The following is a 25,251-nucleotide window of genomic DNA, read 5'->3' on the forward strand; positions in this document are numbered from 1 at the left end:
GTAATTATGGGGCAACAGACCTGTCATGCGGCAGAAGTAAACAGCTTCTTAAAAAAAATCAATTGTGGACTGATAACAGTCAGAACAATTCTGATCATTTTTCTGTTGCCAAGTGCATAATTTCAGGAACGATTCAGATTTTCAGAGGACGCACCAATTGCCTTAAAGACTAACACCAGCTTAACAGGTTAAATGTTAAAATAGGTTTATCAGCTCAGTGGAATGTGCTACTTGTAAGTAATTATGCGTTGTTTTTTTACAGCCCTCCTGAGAGATGGTCTGGGAGAAGGGCCTGTGATGTCAGAGTGGGGAGGGCTTAAACACAGGGATGAAGGCTAATCAAGATAAATTGAGTTTGTATTTAAAGCAAAGTCATCGTTAGTTAAGAGTTTTTTGATGGGCTAATCCCAATGTGTCTTAAAAGCCAACCAAGCGACACAACCAGCCTGAAGAAAAGATCCACAGCGAAGTCACAAACTCTTGGATATTCATGCAATCTTGCCCAGTTTCAAAACTGAGGTCTTGGCAATTGCTGTAAGTATATACTATGGTTAATGATCGTAACTTATATGGAACGTCAGGGTAATAAAAATGTCAGTTGTTTTAATGTTGCCTGTTGAGAAAGTGGTTGTTTTACATATGGAACCTGGTGCCAGGAGTAATGTTCAGATCATCATCTAATATTTATGAATAATTGACATAAATTTAAAACTGTTATTTGTTTTTATTGTGTTTGAGTTATTTTTAATCTTATAAATGGGATTGGCCAAATGTGGAAAGGCGGGGCACAGATGTTTTAAACAAATAAACAAAATAATAGCCTGTTAACTTTATATTTCTATTTTTTAGCAATGCTGTAATTATCTTTCTATTTTTTAGCAATGCTGTAATTATCTCACATGGTGATGCTATTAGTGGGATGCAAGACAAGCAACCTTTCCACAAGTCAGTTAAATTTGAATCCTTGGACTGGATCATAACAAATTTACATCCCATTGATTGTGATGTGTCTACTGTAAGCATTATTCAAGTCTGGATTCAACCCAATTAATTTAAACCAATATAACTTTACTAACTACAGAAGCCATTTAAAACCAAGAACTCCAGCTTATGGCTTGAGAATCAATTTGTATGAATTGTATTTTCCTCTGCTTTTTATTGTAAATCACCCCGAGTACTTTGTTATAGGATTGTATGTATATACACATCATAATAATTCAAGTATTTTCTGAGAGAAGGCATGAATAAGGTTGGGATAGGTGAAGAAGTGAGTTCTGGGGTATTTTTGTTAAAGGCAGCATATTCTCCGTTGATCCCAATTATCTTACAGGGAATTTGCTGAAGAAGCTACTTAAAATTTCTTTTCCATCAATCTAATCACAAGAAAAATTACTCTGTCCCTCTCTTATCTAATCTACCATAGCATGCTATGATTCTTGGCTTCACTCACTTGCTTTCTGTCTTTGGACAGATCCACACCATATACTTAAAGCACATCCAACACACATTTAAAGCACATTACTTCCCTCAAATAATCCTAGGAGCTGTAGCTTGGTAAGTATGTGAATTGTAGTTCTGGGAGGAGAAAACTACAGTTTCAAGGATTCTTTGAGGAGGAGCCATGTTCTTAAAACGTATGTATGGGTGGATCTGCCCTTTATCTTCTACTTCCTTTCTTTGATCAACATTAGCTCCCTTTTGTTCTGGGAACACACCAAATTCATTATCTTGTTCAGAGCAAGGTTCCTTTCCCAAAACTAATAATAATAATAATAATAATAATAATAATGCCTCCACTGTACTTACATTACACCAGGGATGATGGGAGTTGTAGTCCAAAACAACTGGAGGGCATCAGGCTGGCTGAACTAGAGCCACAAAGATTGAACCTACAATTATATAAATACAAAGCATGAGTTAGCACTTAAATATGCTCTCTTGCGCTAAAGATTCTAAAAAGGTTTCAGAGATGGACCTTGGTTGTACATATAAAACTGAAAGTTAATTGAAGGGAAAAGAATAAGCATTTTCAACAGCAGAACATATGTCACCAGATAAAGAGCTTAGACTTTTGTTTATTTTAATAATCTGTTTCTTCAACCTTCTGTGCAGAATGGACACACACACACACACACACACACACACACTTTGGGGCTCTCATAACATGATTAACTGTATGGAAGTGCTTTTAGTCCATAAAGATTCTGCCCTTCCACCCCTTGCCTAATAAACCGAGACAGAATTAGCACTAGGTGAGTGGTTCTGCCTGCTGCCAAGAAGGGTTTGCTGAGGGTAAAACTCTAAAAGCAGAGATTAACTTGTCTTCATCCCTATAATGTGCTGTACAGTCCGGATTTACGGAATAGGATCAGCAGAGAGTCCCACACAAATGCAGTCTTGGACAGCTGCTGCATATGCTTTTACACAAACCCAGCTTCAAGGTTCTTAGCTATTTCACGGTCCTTATCTGGAGGGGCCATAGCTCAGGGAAGATCCCCTCGTCTGCATGCGTAAGGTTCCATTTTCAGTACCTACCATCTGTACCGGAAAGGACCTCCAGAAACTGGAGGTCTATGAGAGACCCATGGCTGATACCTCAGGTAGTTACTGCCTGTTGTGTTAGATGGCCCAGTGGACTGTCACAATATAGTCCAGCATCCTGTTTCCCACAGTTGCCAACCTGAGGCCTATGGCAAGAACAAAGCTTGGAGCGGAACAAACCATAAGCGCTGGTTCACATGTAACACTAAGCCAGCCTCTCATTTGTTTCTTCACAGCTTTGGAAAAAGGAGCAGCCTAATACGTGCAACTTGACCAGTGTGCAATGTCAGCTTGCTTGTTTGTTCAAGTTGTTGTACTTCCTCTTACCATGACAAGCACACTGGGCCTGAAAATAACTTTTCATATATAGATGGTACCTCCAGAATTCTTAGCTGATTTCATTCTGCCAGGGCCTGGGAGGTAGTCCTTCAGATAAGCAGGACCCGTACAGTTTTATATTCCTCTCATGTTTCATTGATATTTACAACATTATCTGTTCTATTATAAATCATGCTTTCTCTTTTATTTTTCTCTCAGTTTGTACCAGTTTCACCAATAACTGCATCCCTCCATAACATGACTCCTCGAGATCACATGAGAAAAATGTCAGTCCTTGGGGAACAGGGAACCTTGGAAGACAAGCATTTATACCGGTTAGCAAGTGGCATGGCAGCAGGCGGTAAGATGGAATACTGACCAACACTTCGGCCCCAAATATATCAAAGACTACCCATTTCCCTAGCGATCCTCTTGTGTGTTAAGATCAGCAGAAGGGCCACTTTTGGAAGTTCTATCACCCCCAGAAGTAAGGGGAGGCAGTGGCCTGGGAAGGGGCACCTCCTAGGTTGCAAAATTCCCTCCCCAAAGATGTGCCCTCATTTTGTAGTTTCTGTTGCATATCCTCCAACATCCTACTGGTCAACACTGGGACGCTTGTGGGAGCCAGCTGATTCACATAAGAATAGAAGGCCAAAAAATTAGCACCATTTGGTCCAGCACTCTGGTGTGAGGCAGGTGATTCATATGAGCATAGCTGCCAAGTTCTCCCTTTTTTTAAGGGAAATTCCCTTATGCTGAATAGGCTTCCTCGTGAGAAAAGGGAAAACTTGGCAGCTATGCATATGAGAGCATGAGACCAAAAATTGGAACATTCCAGGATCCAATCAGAAGTGATGATGGTGATGTTAGTGCATGGGGGCGGAAAGATGGAGGACCTCGGTTGTGGAGCCGCTTTTGGCGAGTTGTTTGAAGGAGCTGCCGTGGAGGCTCGCAAAAATACCTTAGAGGCGGCAGTGAACCGGTGGGCCCTCCTGTTCTACGCCCACCAGGCCATTCAGGCTTTTCGGGCCGGCCGCAGCCAGGACTTTCGCCAGCTGCGGAACATCATATATGCTGTGCTTGCACGGCCCCTAGTGCTAGAGAAATGCATTGGCATTCAGATATGGATTATCCAGCTTCTGTCTAGCATTGATGAAGATTGGACCATTCATACCAAGACCAAGTTAACGCCTCTTGAATATGCCCTTGTTCTTTTGGATGAGATGAAGAATGAATTGGACATAGACATTCATGTAATAGAAGAAATAAGGGGGGGAAATAATGGAAGCGGCTGTTATAACCTGTCTAAAAAATGAAGCATATGGACAAGCTAGTGAAATCTTGAATAAACACACAACAAAGGACCCAAGTTCCCAGAAAATGAGGTCAATGTTGCAGAGCATCATCAAAGAAAAAACATTCACTCATCCAGCCATCTGGAGCTTCTCCTATGATCGTTTCCAGCAGAGAATACTTCGGTATTTAGAAAGCTGCTTGTTGTGTATTGAATAGCAGGCACAACACAGGAGCAGAGTAGCCAGGAAGGAGTTAAGGCTAGGAGTGACTGTTTTAGTTAGTTTAATTAGTTTCACCTGGAGTTTGTAGGCTGGCCCAGTTGGCTACATATATATAGCAGTAGGCTGGGAGTTGGTCTTTGTCTTTTACTTGTCTGCTGTGAATAAAGAGATTGTCACAACCCCATTGCCTGGACTTATATGCAACACTGGCGACGAGGATGGGATCTAGGCAGTGAAGTACCACTATGATGGAGGAATACGGAAGGAGCAACGCCCGGGAGGGATCGGCTGGTAATATGGCAGCACGTGGCTCGACTGAGGAATTTAATATCAATGAGCCAGAGGAATGGAGTGATTATAGTGACAGACTTAAGTTTTACCTCCGTGCTAATCGAATTACCAGTGCTGAGGAGCAACAGGACATGCTCCTCAGTGTGTGTGGGAAGGGCTACCTTTAAGCTAGCTAAGAATCTTATTGCCCCAGCCAAGCTTGAGTCAAAGACCTTTGAGGAACTGACTGAGGTGCTTAGCAGCCATTTTGAGCCGGCACCTTCGCTATTAGCTTGCCGACAGGTGTTTTACCGGCGGGACCAGCAGAGTCAGCGTCAGCGTTTGTGGCTGCCTTAAGGGAACTCACCCGCTATTGAGAGTTCCGCGATTTGGAGGAGATGCTGAGGGACCGTTTTGTGTGTGGCCTGCGTGATGAGAGGCTGCAGCGAGAACTGGTTGCTAAGAAATCCTTGACCTTCCAGGAAGCTGATGATTTTGTCATCTCCCGGGAGGGGGCAGACTGCAATGTGCGGGAACTCCGTGGTGGACAGACAACCAGTGCACATGCGGTGGAGGCTGACGACGCAGAGATGGACTTGTCGGATGAGGTGGTGGGGGAAGCGTTGAAGGTGTTTCAATCCACCCGCCAATCCTCCCACCAGCAGGACCGCCAATTGTTGGCCCGGTCACCCCCCAGGAACTGTGGCAGTTGCGGGAATGCCCACGAGCGGCGGTTTTGTAAGTTCCGCAATGCCCAGTGCCGAAAGTGTAAGAGGATGGGCCACATTGCCCGAGTCTGTAGGGCTGGGGATCGATTAAGAGAGAGGTCGGAACGTTGGGGCTCAGAACCTGAGATGGTGGGTCAGTGTTCTTCGACCTGTATTCAGCCCCAAAGCAAGAGTGTACGGCCACCACCAAGGATCACGAAAGTGGTGCGTATAGAGGGGGTGCCCTGTGAATTGGAAGTGGACTCTGGGTCAGGGTTCACGATCGTTTCAGAGCCCACTTTCCACAGTTTCTGCCCCCAAGCAGGCCGTGATTGTCTCCGCCCCCTTGACTTCCCGTTAAGAGACTTTAATCAGAATCCGGTGCCCGTTCTAGGGGTTGGACATTTCCGCGTCCAGCATAGAAAATTTAGAGGCAAACTGCAGATTGTGGTTGCTGGGGGCCGGCGGCCAGATTTATTGGAGCGTGATTGGTTTGAGTCTTTTGGTATCCGCCTGGAGGGGGCCCACAGAATAGAGTCAGCACCATCTTCGTTCGATGCATTGTGCCAGGAATTTGCGGCTGTTTTTGACGGACAGTTGGGATGTTACACAGGGCCACCAGTGTCCTTCGATCTGGACCCGACTGTCTGCCCTATTCGACTGAAGCCACGCCATGTGCCCTTTGCATTGAAGCCAAGGATCGATGAGGAGTTGGATAAGCTCGTGAAACAGGGGGTGCTGGAGCCCGTCTCACATGCCCGCTGGGAGACCCCAATCGTGTGTCCCCTGAAGGCAAACAGCACAGTACGGATCTGTGCAGATTATAAGTGTACCCTGAATAAGGCACTGCAGCAAAATGCCTACCCGGTGCCAGTGGTAAGTCATGTGCTTGCGTTTCTGGCAGAGGGGCAGATTTTTGCAAAATTGGACTTGGCCCAGGCTTACCAACAGCTCCCGGTGGATGAAGCTACAGCAGATGCGCAGACAATTGTTACCCACCGGGGAGCATTTCGGGTCAAGCGTCTGCAGTTTGGGGTCAGTGTGGCCCCGGGAATTTTTCAGGGACTGATGGAGCGGCTACTTAAGGGAATCCCAGGGGTAATTCCCTATTTTGATGATATACTAGTCGCCGGGGGGTCCTCAGAGGAGCTGATTGCCCGCCTCCGCGAAGTTTTGGCTCGCCTTGCAAAAGCTGGCCTTAAGGTTAAGCGGGAGAAGTGTTTTTGGGGCGTGTCACAAGTAGAGTTTCTGGGGTTCCTGGTGGACGCGAAGGGCATCCACCCTACTCCTGCGAAAGTGACTGCCATCAGGAGTGCACTGGCTCCACAATCAAAGAAAGAGCTGCAGTCGTTTTGGGGGATTCTCAATTTTTACCATGCCTTTCTCCCACATAAGGCTTCTATCGCAGAAGCACTGCACCGTTTGCTGGATGACCGAAAAAACTTGAAAGGGGGGGCAGCGTGAAGCCGCTGCTTTTGCCACAGGAAAGGATTTACTCACGTCCAATAGTGTTCTTACGCATTTTCGTGAGGATCTGCCCTTGCTGCTGACCTGCGACGCATCCCCTTAAGGAATTGGAGCCGTGCTGAGCCACCGGTTACTGGATGGGCGGGAGGCTCTCATCGCTTATTTTTCTCGAACGTTGTCGGCGGCTGAAAGGAACTATGCTCAAATTGACCGGGAGGCTCTGGCGTTGGTCGCAGGAGTAAAAAAGTTTAATGACTATGTTTATGGGCGGCCGTTTGAGCTTGTGACTGACCACAAGCCATTGCTGGGGTTGTTTGCGCCAGATCGGCAGACACCCCAGATTTTGTCGGCCCGCATGTTGTGGTGGGCTGTGTTCTTGTCAGCTTACACGTATGAACTTGTGCGCCGAGCGGGTAAGGCCCTGGGCCATGCAGATGCCCTCAGTCGGTTGCCATTGCCGGAGCCGGCTAAAGACCCCTCACCTGCTTATGGTGTTATGTTATTGGAAGATCTACCACAACCCCCTGTGAGTGTGGTGGATGTGGCTGCGTTTTCAGCTAAAGATCGCACTTTGGTGCGTGTTTTGGACTGGGTGTGGAGGGGGTGGCCAGAGGGCAAAGTCCCAGAGGAATTCCGGCCGTACGAGTCCTGACGAGATGAACTGTCAGCTCATAAAGGGTGTCTACTGTGGGGAAGCCGGGTTGTGGTCCCCCCCAAGCTGCAACAGCGAGTGTTGGAAGCGCTGCATGAGGGTCATCCGGGAATAGTGAGAATGAAGGCATTGGCTCGCAGCTACGTGTGGTGGCCGAAAATGGATGAGGCCATCGAAGAATGGGTGCGGAAATGTCAGCTGTGCCAAGAATCAAGGCCAGCAATGCCTCAAGCCCCGGTGCAACCATGGGAAGTTACCAAGGAGCCATGGTCATGGTTACACATAGACTTTGCGGGGCCCTTTCAGGGCCAAACATTCCTGATTGTGGTAGATTCACACTCCAAATGGTTGGAGGTCATACCAGTGACCCGCATGACCTCAGGGGTTGTTATACGGAACCTGCAAGCTTTGTTTGTGACCCACGGACTGCCCAACACTCTTGTGTCAGATAATGGAGCACAGTTTACATCAACGGAGTTCAAGGATTTTATGGACATTAATGGAATCCGCCATGTTACCTCGGCCCCATTCCACCCGTCTACAAATGGTCAAGCGGAAATGATGGTGCGCACCACTAAGGACGCACTGCGGCAGATAGTTTATGGTGATTGGCACCAGCGACTCTCATCCTTTTTACTATCACAGCATGTAACACCACATTCAACCACTGGGAGGAGCCCAGCAGAGTTATTAATGAGGACAGGATCACACTTCAGAATGACCTTAACAGATTAGACAACTGGGCCAAAGCAAACAAGATGAATTTTAACAAGGAGAAATGTAAAGTACTACACTTGGGCAAAAAAAATGAAAGGCACAAATATAGGATGGGAGACACCTGGCTTGAGAGCAGTACATGTGAAAAGGATCTAGGAGTCTTGGTAGACCACAAACTTGACATGAGTCAGCAGTGTGATGCAGCAGCTTAAAAAGCCAATGCAATTCTGGGCTGCATCAATAGGAGTATAGCATCTAGATCAAGGGAAGTAATAGTACCACTGTATTCTGCTCTGGTCAGACCTCACTTGGAGTACTGTGTCCAGTTCTGGGCACCACAGTTCAAGAAGGATACTGATAAGCTGGAACGTGTCCAGAAGAGGGCAACCAAAATGGTCAAAGGCCTGGAAACGATGCCTTATGAGGAACGGCTTAGGGAGCTGGGTATGTTTAGCCTGGAGAAGAGAAGGTTAAGGGGTGATATGATAACCATGTTCAAATATATAAAAGGATGTCATATAGAGGAGGGAGAAAGGTTGTTTTCTGCTGCTCCAGAGAAGCGGACATGGAGCAACGGATTCAAACTACAAGAAAGAAAATTCCACCTAAACATTAGGAAGAACTTCCTGACAGTAAGAGCTGTTCGGCAGTGGAATTTGCTGCCAAGGAGTGTGGTGGAGTCTCCTTCTTTGGAGGTCTTTAAGCAGAGGCTTGACAGCCATCTGTCAGGAATGCTTTGATGGTGTTTCCTGCTTGGCAGGGGGTTGGACTGGATGGCCCTTGTGGTCTCTTCCAACTCTATGATTCTAGGAGGCGCCTGACGACCCGTTTAGATAGACTGCACCTGGATCGTGCAGCGGATCAGCAGCAGTCACAGGAGGCTACCAAGGCGCCTCGGATTTTCCAACAGGGGGATTCTGTCTACACTAAGAACTATGGGTCCGGCCCTGTGTGGATTCCGGCTACAGTTTATAGGCCGACCGGTCCTGTATCATATGAGGTCAAGGTAGAAGGCGCAGGTAGTCTTCGCCGTCATGTCGACCAACTTCAACAGCGGTGGCCCATCTGGGAGGATGAATCAGCCACAAGGGAAGTGGAGCAATTGCCGGAGCAGGTTAGCAGAGAACCCGTAGTCACCTGTCCCCCTGAGGCAGTTGAAGTCCAAGTGGAAGACAGCAAGGCCGGGCCAGTAGGAGCGGAGAGTGGAACTGAGCCACGGCTTGACATTGCAGAGACTCCCCACAGTACCCGGGAGCATATGGACAAGCCAGCGAAATCTTGAATAAACACACAACAAAGGACCCAAGTTCCCAGAAAATGAGGTAAATGTTGCAGAGCATCATCAAAGAAAAAACATTCACTCATCCAGCCATCTGGAGCTTCTCCTATGATCGTTTCCAGCAGAGAATACTTCGGTATTTAGAAAGCTGCTTGTTGTGTATTGAATAGCAGGCACAACACAGGAGCAGAGTAGCCAGGAAGGAGTTAAGGCTAGGAGTGACTGTTTTAGTTAGTTTAATTAGTTTCACCTGGAGTTTGTAGGCTGGCCCAGTTGGCTACATATATATAGCAGTAGGCTGGGAGTTGGTCTTTGTCTTTGTCTCTGCTGTAATAAAGAGATTGTCACAACCCCATTGCCTGGACTTATATGCAACACTGCTTGAGTGACTCTGAACCCTTTCTCTTAGAGATGGCAAAAAAGGATTTGGATGATCAGATAGAGCCCAGGCTCAATCCTTTGGAAATGGCCACCCAGGAGGAAATGGTGGAAGAAACCTCAGAGTTGGCAACAGCAGATAAACCTGAATCTGTGAGAAGATCTGATGAGACTTTGGAAGAGTCCAGGCATGAGGGAGTGCCTAGCGGAAGAACAGTGGAAGAACAGCCAAAGTCTCTGGAGTCCGCCCGAGATCCATGGTCACGCTTGCACGTGGACTTCGCTGGCCCCTTCCAGAGAAAAACATTCTTCATAGTGGTGGACTCCTACACCAAATGGCTGCAGGTCGCACTGGTACTGTCCACTTCTACGGCGGAAGCCATCCGAGTACTACGTAGGCTGTTTGCAACCCACGGCCTTCCCGACACCCTCGTCTGGACAATGGAACAGCATTTACATCAGAAGAGTTCCAGACCTTCACAGCGCAGAACACCATCCGCCACTTCCGCTCAGCACCATTCTACCCTGCCACCAATGGCCAAGCAGAGCGCATGGTGCGGACCACCAAGGACAGCCTCTGGCGCATGACACAAGGGGACTGGGAATACCGCCTTGCCGCATTCCTTCTAGCACAGCACCCCCAGCACAACGACTGGACGGAGCCCAGCTGAACTACTAATGGGCCGGCGCCTTGCAACTAGACTGGACCGACTTCACCCCGACAGAGCTCAGGATGAGGAAGTGGTGGGGAAAGGCAGGAACCCCCGGACATTCTTGGCCCAGGACCCAGTGTACACAAAGAATTTTGGGGCAGGCTCAGCATGGGTACCCACCACAGTCACCAGGGCGACCGGTCCCGTGTCGTACGAGGTACTAACGGAAGGGGGGCAATGTTGGCGCCGCCACTGCGACCAGCTACGGCAACGATTCCCAGGGGAAACTCAGGAGGAGAGCGGGACAGAGGGGTCCCAAGGGGACAGCAGGGCAGTGAGGCCTGTAGAGCGAGAGGGGTGGGCAGGGGAAGCAGAAGCAGTAGGCACAGAGGGGCGCCCCGAGGCTGGAAGGACACCGGAACCAGAGCCGCAACCTAGTGGGCCGGTGGCGCCCGGCACAGCCAGCAGCCTTGGAACATGTGCCAGAACCAGAACCCCTGACCAAGGAACACCCCAGGCCACAATGCACACATAGGCGGCCAGCATACCTTGGGGACTACGAATGCAACCTCCCGGGCAGGACTGGAACTTAGAGGGGAGGGGTGTTATGTACTGAGCTGAATCATAGCACAATAGGATCCAGAATCAGCAGTCTGATTGGTCTGCAGGAGCCACCCAATCCAAGTCCAGGTGGAAGTGAATCCACAACCTGATTGGCCTGCAGGAGCAGCCAATCAGGCGGCTGGCAGAAGTGAATCCGCAACCTGATTGGCCCACAGGTGTAGCCCTGAAGTAGCCAATCACGCAAAGCCCATTGTGTAATGTATATAAGCAGATGGTTTTGGGAAAAGGGCATTCTTCTCTTCTTCTCCTTGATGACTATGAGCTGAATAAAGAGCATGAAATTCACTCTCGACTCCGAGTATATTTCAGAGGCCATAAGATACTTGAAAGGCTTTTGATGGAGGCAAAGGGAGCTGTTTTGGAATTTGCTTTGGAATTTACTGAAGTGGTGGATGAGTATCAGGCAGCTTCAAAGCCAGAAGAAGAAACCAGTGGAGCTACAGAGCCTACTGTGGTTGCTGATGCCACTGTCTCAGCAGCTTCCACCTAATTAAAAGTTTCTCCACATTTCATTATAAATTCACTTTGTTTTTAAATTATATATATAATTAGTGTGTTTATGTGCAGTATCACATTGATATCTGTTGCACAAGAACAATATCTAAGTGGAAAAGTGGGGGAAATTGCAAATTCTTTTACTGATTGCAATTAATCACATAAAATACCATTTATATGGCAGCAAAATATTTTGTCATCCTGTTTTTCTTCAACTTTTATTAATGTTAGATAAATTTATCAACTGAATTTAGCAATGGAATTCTTAGAATCTTGAAATAAGGGAGCGAAGATACTATTTCAGATAATTTTCTGTTTGGACTCTGATTTCTGGCATCTACGATGTATATTTACTCAAAGATACATGGTCTGATTTGTGTTAGAATTGCGACAGCGACAAGAGATTATAATGAGAAACCAGATGATGGCAGTAAATCCACAACTAATGGGAGCAGGTCAGCAGAGAATCCAAGCCATTCCTGCGCAGTTTGAGCCTCGGTTCATGGAAAGGTATTTCTTTCAACTGTTAAAAGAGGTTTTGTCTAAACTATTAATTATGAAGGAAAAAAACACATCATTTGCCTGCAGCTGTCATAATGCTTAAAGAATGATTTTAGTAGTTATGAGAACTGTCATCCAAAACATCTGGAGAACACCTGGGTGGAAAAAGCTGACCTCAAGATTAAACTAAGCTCCCAACTGCACCATATATTTAAGAAAGCATTGGCTTATTCAAGGAATTATGGGAACTGTAGTTTGTTACTGAGAGTTGTCAGGAAACCCCCTCCCCACAATTTCTCTTATAAAGCTACAATTATCAAAATTGCTTAACAATGAATCCCTCTTCCCAAGAAATGCTGGGATTGGAAGCTCTGTGAAGGGAGCTGGGGTATTCTAACAACTCAATGCTAGTGGTGGTTTTTGTGTAATTGTTACTGAACTTGCCCTTTATGGGTGGTGGGTAAGAAATGTGAGTCTGGCATACTTGACATATATTAGCCTTTAAATATGTGTTGGTTTTCTACAGAGTTTAAGCACTGGGTGGTAAAAAAAAAACCACAGCCTTGTTTGATATCCACAAGTTATCGTATTAGTTGCATAATGTCTAAGCATAAAATATCATATATTTGATTGGCAGTTCTAAAAATGCTTTAAGCTTTCCTGGTTCTTTTCCCCCAGACTCCCCCCACCCCGGCCTTTGTAAGCTGTGGCACTGTCTCTTTCTACTCTTGTCTTGCTCTGTCCATCAGCAGGCAATCTGCTCATCAGTAGGGGCAGTGGCTCTGCCAAGTATCTAGCTTGTATTCCAGGGCTCTGGATACCGAAAGAGTAACCATAGGCTGTCTGGTCTATTTTGCCAATTAGTGTGTCATTTATATGGCAGCAAAATATTTTGCCATCCTGTTTTTCTTCAACTTTTACTGATGTTAGATAAATTTATCAACCGAATAGCTTTCCTCTACAATAACAGCTGCAAAGATGTCCCTGCCTTAACCAGATACTTCTCTACCATCCTAGAGATTTGTTACCTTCAAATGAGATGTTGGCACCAGCTGATCCCAGGCAGATTCACGTAGCTTCCCACCTTGGCCCCTCGGTCCCACAGCATGCCAGCATGCCAAACCTTTTATCCAACCGTGTTTACCAAGGGGCAGGTAAGAGACAATGATGACTGGAGCATTCTCACCCATCAATAACGGTTGTCATAGTGCTTGGCTGGGGAACTTGTGGCCTTCCCAGATGCTGAATTATCCAAGGAATATGGCAAGGGGACACAAACCCTGAAACAGTTCCTTTCTGCCCACGTCTTCCTCTACATTGGGGGGGGGGGGGATCAAGACCGAAAAAAACAAACTTGTAAGGAAAACCAGCTAGTGCTACATGTAAAAATGAAAATGAAGGCTGCTTACATCTTGCTTCAACTCTATGATTCTGTGATTCAGAGCTACTGTTTAATACATAGCTACAAAGCTATGCACATCTCATCAATTAGTTAATCAGCTTGTGTACCCCACATGGTACTTCCCATGCACAAGTGGGAGGTGCCAGTGAGCCCAGCAAAGCGCCATAATTTGCAGAAGTACAATTTTTAAAGAGAAAAAAAACTACTAACCCTCCAATCAGTTGTTGCTTGTCCACCCATCTGCAGGTACTATGGCCAATGACTGAGCATGCTCAGTGGACATGGACTACTGGCTGACTGTTGCAGAGCGGGGTTCAGAAACCTAGGTGGGAGGGGGAATTCAATGGAATAGAGGAGGCTGGCTGGAACACTGAACAGGACCACTCCATAGTGCAATGTTTTGCTGCAGTTCCCATTTGTAAATAACATTAGCGGATACGATGAAATATTAAGAACACACTGTCCAACAACCAGAAACACACCCTGAGAGGTAGGAACCATGAGGGGTTGGACCATGTGAAAAGGCTAGACTGCCATCTATGGGTAGAGATATTGAATACAGTGGTACCTCGGGTTACAGGCGCTTCAGGTTACAGACTCCGCTAACTCAGAATTAGTACCTCAGGTTAAGAACTTTGCTTCAGGATGAGAACAGAAATCGCGTGGCGGTGGCAGTGGGAGGCCCCACTAGCTAAAGTGGTACCTCGGGTAAAGAACAGTTTCAGGTTAAGAACGGCCTCCAGAACGAATTAAGTTCTTAACCCGAGGTACCACTGTACACCATAATCTTTATTACAGGCTGTGGGGAAAGGGTGTGCCATGTTAACAAGCAATCAGAATCTGGGTCATTGAGATAGTCCACACACATGTTTGGAATTCTTCAACTGTCAGACAGATTCCAGAACACATATGCATCTTTCCCTTTTCCTCGATGCAATACAAAATAGACATTCACTCTTCCTCTTAGCAAACATTTCTATGCCATGTAACATTTTTCAAATAGTTATCTGTTGCAAGATTTGGACTGAAAACTGGCAATGCATGCAGACCTCAACTGTGGAATCTGGTGGCCAGTGTGCTCCACTAAATTATTTTATGCACCATAAATTTCACAATATTCAGTGGGGGTAAGAGTGGGGAAAACCACTTAACTTTTGTGATTAAATGCCACAATCCAAACAAGCACCTAAATTGGAAGCAAGTTCTATTGGAAATCAGTGGGACTTCTTTACAAGTAAAATATACTGTACTTCAGGTTGTGGTGCCTGTTAATAATGTCAATCTGGTTCTCCAGGAAGTGAGGAACTTAAGAACATCAGAAGAGCCCTGTTGGGTGAGGCTAGTGGCACACCTAGTCCAGCATCCTGTTCTCACAGTGGCCAACCAGATGCCTGTGGGAAGCCTGCAAGCTGGACATGAATACAACAGCATTCTGCCCACCTGTGATTCCCAGCAACTGGTATTTAGTGGCCAGGGAAAATGCTCCTCACCAATGTCTGGGTCAGGACTTTGAGAGGAAGACAGCAGAGTTGTTTTTAACTTTTTTAAGTTTTAAGATTTCTCCATTGCAAAGCCCAGGAATGAAGCCCTCATCTGGGGCACTGCATGAGATGAGGTGCAGGCTGTAAATAGCAATGCTAGGGAAACTGTGGTGTGACGCAGACCTTGGCAGCAAAGTGCCAGGGAGTTTGCTAGATAGTGAACGAATCTGCAACTGAAATTCAGCAAAGTGAGATTCATTTGCCCTACTTCCAGAAACCCTTGAGAGTTTTTTTAAAAAATGCACATCACTGCATGATTACATGTTGTGGCTATTCTTCTCTCCAATAGCTGCCTCTTCGTTTGTTTTGCGTGCATTAATTTGCATTTACATGACATAACTATTCAACTAATAATATTTAACCCTCTACCGATTTTTTTTTTAAGGATATAGTTTCCTCCAACCAGAATCCATGGAAGCTGTAACCAGACGGCAGGAAATGGTTCAGAAACAAAATATTGCCAGGTAGAGTAATTTCAATCGAACTTGGAGTAATAACGGAGAAAGGCAGGTCTCTTAATTTTTCTGCTAGTTTTCTTCACTGTCCTACTAGAGTGAATTAAGATAGTGGGCACCTATAATATTTTGACCAGGGGTCCCCAAACTAAGGCCTGGGGGCTGGATGCGGCCCAATCGCCTTTTAAATCCGGCCCGCGGACGGTCCAGGAATCAGCATGTTTTTACATGAGTAGAATGTGTCCTTTTATTTAAAATGCATCTCTGGGTTATTTGTGGGGCCTTCCTGGTGTTTTTACATGAGTAGAATGTGTCCTTTTATTTAAAATGCACCTCTGGGTTATTTGTGTGGCATAGGAATTCGTTCATATTTTTTTCAAAATATAGTCTGGCCCCCCCACAAGGTCTGAGGGACGTGGACCGGCCCCCTGCTGAAAAAGTTTGCTGACCGCTTTCGACACTTATTCATACTTCACACTTGGGGCCTCCTGGCAGGTTTCCCACAGTCATCTGGTTGACTGCTGTGAGAACAGGATGCTGAACTAAATGGGCCATTGGCCCATTCTTATGTTCTCCTTGTAACCTGTTTGTTCAGTATTAATCCTGGTTTGCTTGCACAAAGTTTACATGGTGTTTAGACTGTGTCTTGTCTTTACTGAACAATTGTTCTAATTTGTTCATGGGGCAGTTATTCATATTGATTTGCTTGTTGGGTGCTTACATGCCTTCTTGTTACTCATTTGTTCATCCCACACATTTCTGAGCATTTTCCCAACAGTTTCCTGGGCTTTTTTTAAAAATGAATTTGTTGTTCTTACAGTGACAGCACACTTTAACTGCACAAACCTAAAGTTACAGTATGGACTTGTATCCCTCCTACAAAAGTAGTGGCAGTCTATCCTCAGAATGAAGTCAGCTAAGCAGTATTATTGGGTTTGTGAGCTGGAATTGGTTAAGAGTTTCAGCATGACTCCTCTTCAGGCATTTAGTATGAATCCATGAAGGTGCTCTCAGGCACAACTGGGCTAGCCATGCCCCCTGGCCAACAGTCTGCATTAATCTGAAGGGGGCCCTATGCACATCGAGCTTCCTCTGTGGGGAAATGAAGCATGCTCAGTTGGGAAGGGGGCATATAAGTTGGGTCAATGTTCAAGCATGAGAGCTACTCTTTGTTTTTCTGCTTTGGTGAAGTGATCATGTGATTGCCTAACCATATGCTGAGCTCACATGAACAGTTGCATTATATAAAGCGGCTCTCTCAAGGCCTCAGGCAGAGAAGGCTAAATAGTTCATCTCCTTTTATGCATTCCTCATTGCTTATACCATGTTCACTGCATAGGATGGAGATGGAAATGAATGCCATTTTCCAACAAAAGGAAATAGAGAAAGCTCACCGCAAGGGATTGTTGGGGCTGGAAGGCCCCTTTCTTTATCACGGCATGCCGGCTAGCCCAGTTGCTTTCCGAGGGAGGCACAGGGTACCCGAGGGCCATCTTCCTAACGACTTGTACGTTCATCGTACTACTCTTGACGAACTTCACGGCAACACCATGGTGATGGCCACCAGCCCATACCCACCCGTCAGCACTCTGCAAAGAGAGCGAGGCCGTCGGCCTGGCAGAAGAGCTGGGAATCACAAAGCCACCGAGTGTAACACCAATGGCATCAAGAGCCAAGCAGAGGACAAGAGCATAGACCCTTCCTCCGCAACCGCTGAAGAAGAGAAAGACGACAAAAAAGAAACAGAAGCGGAGATGCTGAGCAAACATGAACAGAACAAGGTCCAAGCAGAGCCTTCTGCTGCAGCCACCAAAAATGACAAGGAATACGAGCATGGCTTAAGAAAACACTCTGGCAGCCATGAAATGCCCAGCGAAGCAAATGGCTGCAGCAACGGAAACGAGAAAGATCCCAACAGTTCTTGTACAGCCTTTGATGAGAAGTACACTTATCCATCAGCGTTCACATTCTCTGCTCTGCCATATGGCTTCTCTGTACCCAGCAACCCACTGCTACCTTCAGGTAAGTTAAATCTACCAGCATTTCACACTTTGGAGACCTCTTTTAAAAAGTGAAACGGCAAAAATGCACCCGTTTTCTGTGTTTAGCACTGAGCTGTACATGGGCCTGCTTTTTCAAAACACCACCTGAAAGCCATGGACATAGCCAAGATTTAAGTGGGGGGGGGCATAGCTGCCAAGTTTTCCCTTTTCTCACGAGGAAGCCTATTCAGCATAAGGGAAAATCCCTTTAAAAAAGGGATAACTTGGCAGCTATGGGGGGGCAGGATCACCCACCTATCATTCTCCTCTGTCTTGCAGATTCAGAATGAAAAATCTCAACAACAGTTTTAAATTTTCTTTTGACCCCAAGTGCCCATAAACACCTGTCAAAATATTTCTACAATTTCTACTTTTAGTTAAGTATTTTTATCTACTTGATGGTGGGGCAGCTGCCCCCCTCCCCCGGCTATGTCCAATTAGAAAGCCTTAGGAAAGGATTTTTTTTGGATAGTGGTGACAGTAGAAGTATGGGTAATGAAGGATGGGGAACATTTTTGCACCCATAGGCTGCATTCCCTTCTGAACAACCTTAATGGGTGGGGGGGGGGGTGGAGTGCTAGTGGTGGATGGGAGCAGAGACAAAAGGCAGGCAGAGCAATAAATGTAAAATTTACCTTTTACAGTAGGTTAGTTTCCACACACTCACACATCCCTCTCTGTCCTCCATCCAGGCAAGCAGCGGGTATGCAAGCAGCGGGTATTATCATAGTTTAAGAACATATTCCAGCCAGGCATAAACTCTCAAGGAGAATGACCTGGGGAGAAGCAAGTGGCGGCGGTGGCTGGGGAAACAGGTGGCCTGGGAAAAGCCCCAAGGGTCAGACAGAGAGGCCTGGCGGGCAGCATTTGCCCTCCAGGCCAGAGGCTCATAATCTCTGGAGTGTGGGATATAGAAGGAAATGGCATCATGACTGGAGACATAGGAGGAAGACAGGTAGCAACATGCAGTGCAGTTCTGCCACTTCAAGAACTAAGATTTTTACACTAACTACAGGAAGTTTTCTTTTTAAAAAAAGTAATCTATTTTTTCTGGAAATCTAAATTATGTGTTACATATAGGTTGTGTGTGAAATCCATATGCTGCATGGAATCCTAGGTGATAAGGAACAATGGTGATACAGAGTATTGTCATAGCTAAACTAAAAGCTGCATCAAAACTGTGTGCAGTGACCCATTTTATTCAAAGAATGACCAGAAAAGGGGAGGCAGAATCCTGGAACCCTGAGGGGGTCAAAAACAGAGGTCAGGAGAAGAACTAAGTCCTCCTCCCCAGTGTCATGCTCCGTTGCAAATCATCTTGTTCCAAGATTTCTCTGAAGAGGAGAAAATGGCTGTTGTGGTTACTTTACACACAGCTTCAGTGTAATATCTAATTTAAACCCTAGCATACAACATAAATTCAAAACCTGCACGTTAAGATTTGATTTGCTTGCCACTCACTGAATGCAAAAACTATTTTTGCTTCCGTTCCCATAGCTACTTCCAGCCTGATTCTGAATGGAGAAGACATTTCTGCCATTGAAGATATCCGCAAATGGACTGTTGAAGACGTATACAGTTTTATCATCAGCCTTCCAGGATGTTCAGACTATGCACAGGTTATTGCAACAGCTGAGGTTTTCTTAATGAGAATGATGGTTCTTGGAGGCTTGACTTCTTTTATTTAACCAACAAACTTCACTAACAACAAAAAGAACTCTGGTGTAAGAACTGTAAGGAAAAGGAAGAAAAGCGTAGGAAAATCCAGCTGCATTCACTTCTCATAAGACTCAATGGGAGTTACAAAAAAGATACCGTATTTCCTTTCAGCCTCTCCCTTCCCAAACCATTCCCCTTAAAGGAATAATATAGGTTCAATTCAGGTAGTCATAAAGATTAAATATTTGTTTAATCTTCTACAAAGGGATCTATCAATGTTTTTAAAATATGGAATTGTTGGCTAAGGTTCAGCCAAAAACAAAGATGTTTAAGTCTCATTGGTTTCAGTGGGAGAGTGTGAAACAGGCTTAAGTTGCCCTCTGAAATTTATGGGTCTTAATTTAATCCAGGTTTTGCAGAGTTGTGCCCCTACATTTTTGTATATGTTGATTAAAAAGTAAATTAAAAAAAACTACTTAGAAATACTTGTCATGGAATAAATGTTCCAATAGTGTGAAGAAGAGCTAAAGCATTATTTACATTGGCACAGCAAATGATCAGAGTACCTGATGCTGCATCCTTAGTAAAGCTAAGCAGGTTCAGACCTGGTCAAAATCTTGGATGGGATACTAATGGGAACTCCATGCAAGAAGAACATTGAAAGGCTGGGGTAGTCAATGTGGTACCCTCCAAATGTTGTTGGACTCCAGCTCTCATCAGCACAGTCAATGGTCAGAGACCATGGGAGTTGCAGTACAACAATATCTGGAAGGCATCTGGGGTAACTAGGGAGCCATTGGCTAAATTCCTCTCTGAGGGATACCTCTAACGGACACCAACCAAGAGGCACAGAGAAAGAAATGCCTGTGGCAAGAAAATGTACTGGTAGACTACTAATAAGATGCTTGCATTGCAGGGGGTTGGACCCTTGTGGCCCTTTCCAACTCTACAATTCTAATAGAAGTTGTGAGTGGCATAGCCTAGCCACCTCCATTTGCTCGCTTCTCAAAGTGCCTCTCCAGGAAAAGATTGTTGAGATTTGGACAGGTTACAATTTAAATCCAAAACATAAACTAATCAGTAAAAGTAAGCTATTTTTTGGCTGTCGGTCTAAGATCTCCCACATTTAAAAGTGGAACTTTACTTATCAAAATCCAGTCAAAATGAAATGTTCTGGCACTATTTCTACTCAGACTTTGGTGAATTTCTGAGTGTAGATTTGCACGGGTATAGGGTCAGCATTTGGAATACTTTTCTGCAATACCAAAAGTCTGGATTTGGCACACTGATGAAAGAATTAAAAGGGTGCTGTTGATTTATCCTGGTGACTATGATGTATCATTAAACAAATATATTTTCCTCTACAGTATTTAGAGCATGTTTTTGCAACTTTTGATTTGGTAATTGCCACAATGTGGAAAAAATGAATAGTGTTTTCACCCACCACATTTTGCTTTTTGTTAAAGATATTTAAAGATCATGCCATTGATGGAGAAACCTTACCACTACTCACAGAAGAACATCTTTTGGAAACAATGGGATTAAAACTTGGACCTGCATTAAAGATTCGGTCTCAGGTACAGCCAGTAGACATAGTGAAAATCAAAATATTGAATGAAAGGTGTGTCCAAGAAAATGTGTGTATGTTTAACATTTTTACTCTCTTGTTTTGGCTTGTGTTGAGCTCTCTGCCTGACCCCAAATGATAGGTAGGAAATTATTTCTGTAACATTTTAAATTCACAACATACTGTACTGTTTAAAAGTGTAATTGGACATAAGACTAGATAGGTCTGCTTTAAAAGGCTGGGATATTACTGAGAATACAGAGGGTATCTTAGCAATATCCACATCTGGCTCAGACATTGAGATGCATGCATCCTCACAATAGGTTTTCTCAGGATATGATTAAAGAACAGCTTCTATGCTCTTGGTTCATTGTTTCTACACCCAACTGGAAGTACAAAAGTGGAACAAGAGATCCAGAGAGTCACTAGCACAACATGAAGTTCAGAGTCCAGGAGCATTCCAAGACTCACAAAATAAGCCTGAAACTGCCCTGAATTTTAATAGCAAGCCTAGCTAGAGACTGAAACATCACTGAGCGTGCATTGCAAAGCCAATGTTGGAATAGTTAAAATCAGTCCAGTCCAGTAAAATTGACAAAAAATCCAATTTACAACATGGTTAACAATAAAACCTATGTTTAACAGATTATTACAACTGGGAAATGTACAAGATGTACAGGATTTAGAGTGAAAATCCAATATGCCTCCCATCTATACAACACATATTGCATGTTGTACAGTATATGCCAATGTCATTAACACTGGCTGTATGTGTGTTAAGACTGCACTCTAACTTTTATGCAGCACACACATTTGGTAGCCCGCATATGATTAAACTGACTTCCAAAACCAAAAAAGAGACGTGTAAATGTTTTTAAAAGAAGCAACTTCCCCCTTTCCTTCCTTCCCCAGACTAGTAAAATATTGTTTACTTTAGCCTTTATTTCTCTGGCTGTTCTTTTAAAGAAAAATGGTTAATAAAAATCTACTTCCCCTTTTATCTATACAAACAATTAAGATTTAGTGCAAGTCCATCCTACATACCTATCTTCTTTCAGTTTGAATTAACTTTATTGGTCTTGAAATACTGTTGTTTTTCATTTTAATAATTGTGCAGTTCTTATTTTCTCCTCATCTTCTCTCTCCCTTCCTCTCTTTAACCGTATCTGATCAAATCAATGACTTGCACTATTGATGGCTCTGAGCATGATAAATGGCAGTACTTGCAGAGAAGGAAAACACTGAACTATTAAGCAGGGGTGGAGGAAGGGGTGTGTGGTGGGGATGGTCCGGCCACTGAGGGGGGTGACAAAATTACGGTAAGTGCCAAAGCATTTCAGCCATGCCGAGATTTGGAGGAGAGGGAGAGTCAATTGAAGACATCCCTGATTAATTTACTAGTCCAATTTGCTGCCATAAAATGGCTGGATCACCCAGACCTAGAAGGCCCAAATGTCATGTCCTTATCAGTCCTGTGGACAATTTGCTATAGAATGTATGTGTAAAGTTAAGCTGGGCATCAAATGTATTCATTATTTTTAAAAGTAATTACTGTAATTGCTTGTCTCTCTAAAGGTGTCCCGGCGTCTGGGCAATGCATTCTACATGATGAATCTTCCTTTGTCCATGCCCACTCCATCTGCTGCGGGCAAGACTTCTGAACCTCCTCCAGATATGTCATTGCCTCTTCAGTGCAACAGTCCTCATGATGCTCTGACTAGTCCTTGTTCCCAGGACCCTGAAACTTCAAAAACAGTTGAACAGATTGTTGCAGAAAGCAGGGAAAATACATCTGATGTAGCTGGAGCTCAGACTGATTTCCAGATGATCAACTACCAGAAAACTTGAAGCAAGTGACACAGTAGAACAGGCAGTATAATGAAGCCAGTGGATTTGTAAAAAAATGTGTAAACTTTGGAAATGTGAAGGAACCTGTATTCACTACGGTTTATTAAATTTATTTTTTTTAAAGAACTGAAATCTGTGCAATTTAGTAAACATGAATGCATATTTTATGGTTTCTCCAAAGTCGAGAACAATAAATATCAATATATTGTATGCTATTCTCTGGGGCATTACCAAGAGCAAGAACGTTTTAACGTAAATTTCCACTGTCTAACCTAGACAGTATTTCAACAAGGTTGTTGGGTTTTAATCAGTTACTTGAGTAAGCTCTTGTAACCACTTCCCGTTACAACTGTTGCTTCAGTTAAAAACCTGCAATTCTTATCGTATTATATTCCTTCCTGTCCAGCAACAATACACCTCTAGAACATTCTTACAATAAATTGCAATGGTTAGGAATAAGCTTCTACATGGGATAGATATTCTATTGCTGTAGAAAACCTCTTCAGAGAAATCAAGTTTTTTTGTTCAAAAACCTGATGGCTAGATAACAGAACTACCCTATCATCTCTGTGAATATTAATTTATTTGTAACTTTTTCTTTACCACCCTTTCTTTAAAAATCCAAGATGATTTACAACACATAGTGTTTAGGTTCTAGCGGATCTCCGACTGAGCTGGGAGGTTCTGGGGTAGACAGGCTCTGCTGGTGTAATTCCTTAACTGTGGCTCAGCCAGAAATACACTGACATACCGTATATTCTGGCATATAAGACGACCCCCAACTTTTCCAGTTAAAATATAGAGTTTGGGATATACTCGCCATATAAGAAATACGACCCGGGGTATAAGACGACCCCTGACTTTTGAGAATATTTTCCTGGGTTAGAAAGTAGTATTTTCCCCATCCCAGGTGAGTCAAGCCCTGCTGATTTTAAGCTGGCATAAGCACTGCAAGGTGTTCTGGAGGTTCGGTGGGATTGGGAACAGAGAACGGGAAGTTCATCATATGTCCTGGGTACTATGGTGTCAGTGGCAGCCCATTCCATTTTGCCTCCTGAGGTGAAATGTGAAGATGCCCCCACCCTGGCCTACTGGGGTCACATGGCTACAGCTTGTGGGTTCTTGGTGAGATCCTGCGAGAGGTCGGTGCGATCTTGCAGGAACCTGAAAGCCACATCTCCCTGGCCCTGGCAGCAGGGGACAGAGTGCCCTGCACCATGAGATACTTGAGAAGCCACAGCAGTGACGAGATCTCGCAGTTCTATGGAATCTTGCTGAAAGCAGCTTTTCAGGGCTGGCCAAACACATTTTTTGCACCTGAGGCAAACTGCAAAATGGCTTCCTCTCCTTTCAAGGGAAGAAGGGGTGAGCAAACACCTACAGCTGGATCTGCTGTGACTGTGGATCCTGCTGCCCAAGGCGGTTGCCTCATGGGTGGGCAGGCCCTGCCTTAGATCTGGCGAAAAGGATGGTGTTCAAGTCAAATGCTATTTTAAAGGTTCAGCCACCAGCAGCCCCACTCCTTCAGGATTTAGGATTAGGTGTGTACTTTGCGCCATCCTGTTTTATTCCAGCTTCTCGTGTTCTTCTACTTCTTTGGTGATCACTCGTATCCGAGTAAGATTGTCTTCCATAAACACAGTTTTAACAATGGGTCCGCAAGTGACTGTGGAGGCCAATTCTGGAGCCACATGTCCTTCCAGTGGCTTGGGAAGACAGGCAAACTAATATCAGTGTACTGGAAGAAGCAAAGATCACCAGTGTTGAAGCAATGATTCTTCAACATCAACTTCCTTGGACTGGTCATGTCGTGCGGATGTCTGATCTCTATTCTGAACTTAAAAATGGAAAGCGTAATGCTGGTGGTCAACAAAAGCTTAAAGACTGTCTCAAATCTAAAAAATATATAGTATAAACACTGACAACTGGGAAACACTGGCCTGCGAGCTTCTCGTGTAGGGGGATTTTTGTACCAGCAACCCTACCAATAACGGTAACTTTAACCCTGACGCCTAGTTTTAGCACTTATGCTTTAATATTTTAATATAATTCATTTGCTTTTACCGACACTTCGATTAGCATTTTTTTGACTCTTCAAAGTCTTTTGTTCCAGTAGCCAGCGGTATACAAATTTGATTTAATAAACAAAACAAGTAAAAACGCCACGATGACACAGCGTCCCCGAGAGGCAGTTGCTGTGGGGAGCAGCGGCTTCTCCTCAGGGACAGACGCCCTCCTGGTCATTCACATCTTCAGGCATATTCAACACCACCCCATCCCGGAACATGCAATAAGAAGTATGAGGGGGAAAACAAGTCTCTCGCATACAATTTTTTTGAAGCGCCGCATCGTGTTTTGTTTCAACCCTCTCCCTCAGGGACCCCGTTGCTCCCCTCGCTGCCCTCAACGCCCCCTCCCTTCCCGCGCGAGAGGAAAACTGGAGGGCGGGAAAGAGCCCGGCAGACGCCACGCGCCTCGCCGCCCTCCTTTATCCTCCCCTCCCCTCGAGTTACATAATAGCTCGCGCGGCCTCTCGCGAGGTTGCCGGCCGGCTGCCCCTCCCCCTCCCCTCCCTGTGTCTGTGCTTCTCTTTCTCACTCACAGAGAGACAAAATCTG

General features: G+C 44.9%; 1 protein-coding gene across 1 annotated transcript; it reads left to right on the forward strand.

Annotated features, from left to right (window-relative positions):
* Positions 1-3,084: 3,084 nt before the first annotated feature.
* Positions 3,085-25,190, forward strand: SAMD7 (sterile alpha motif domain containing 7). Its single transcript, XM_035133142.3, has 8 exons — positions 3,085-3,220; positions 12,002-12,128; positions 13,137-13,273; positions 15,448-15,526; positions 16,857-17,539; positions 19,057-19,178; positions 20,685-20,795; positions 22,361-25,190. Exons 1-8 carry the CDS (start codon positions 3,118-3,120, stop codon positions 22,631-22,633), a joined length of 1,635 nt encoding a protein of 544 aa, XP_034989033.1. The 5' UTR covers positions 3,085-3,117; the 3' UTR covers positions 22,634-25,190.
* The last annotated feature ends 61 nt before the right edge of the window (positions 25,191-25,251 follow it).

This window comes from Zootoca vivipara, chromosome 5, assembly GCF_965207765.1.
Source record: "Zootoca vivipara chromosome 5, rZooViv2.hap1.1, whole genome shotgun sequence".
Classification (NCBI taxonomy): domain Eukaryota; kingdom Metazoa; phylum Chordata; class Lepidosauria; order Squamata; family Lacertidae; genus Zootoca; species Zootoca vivipara.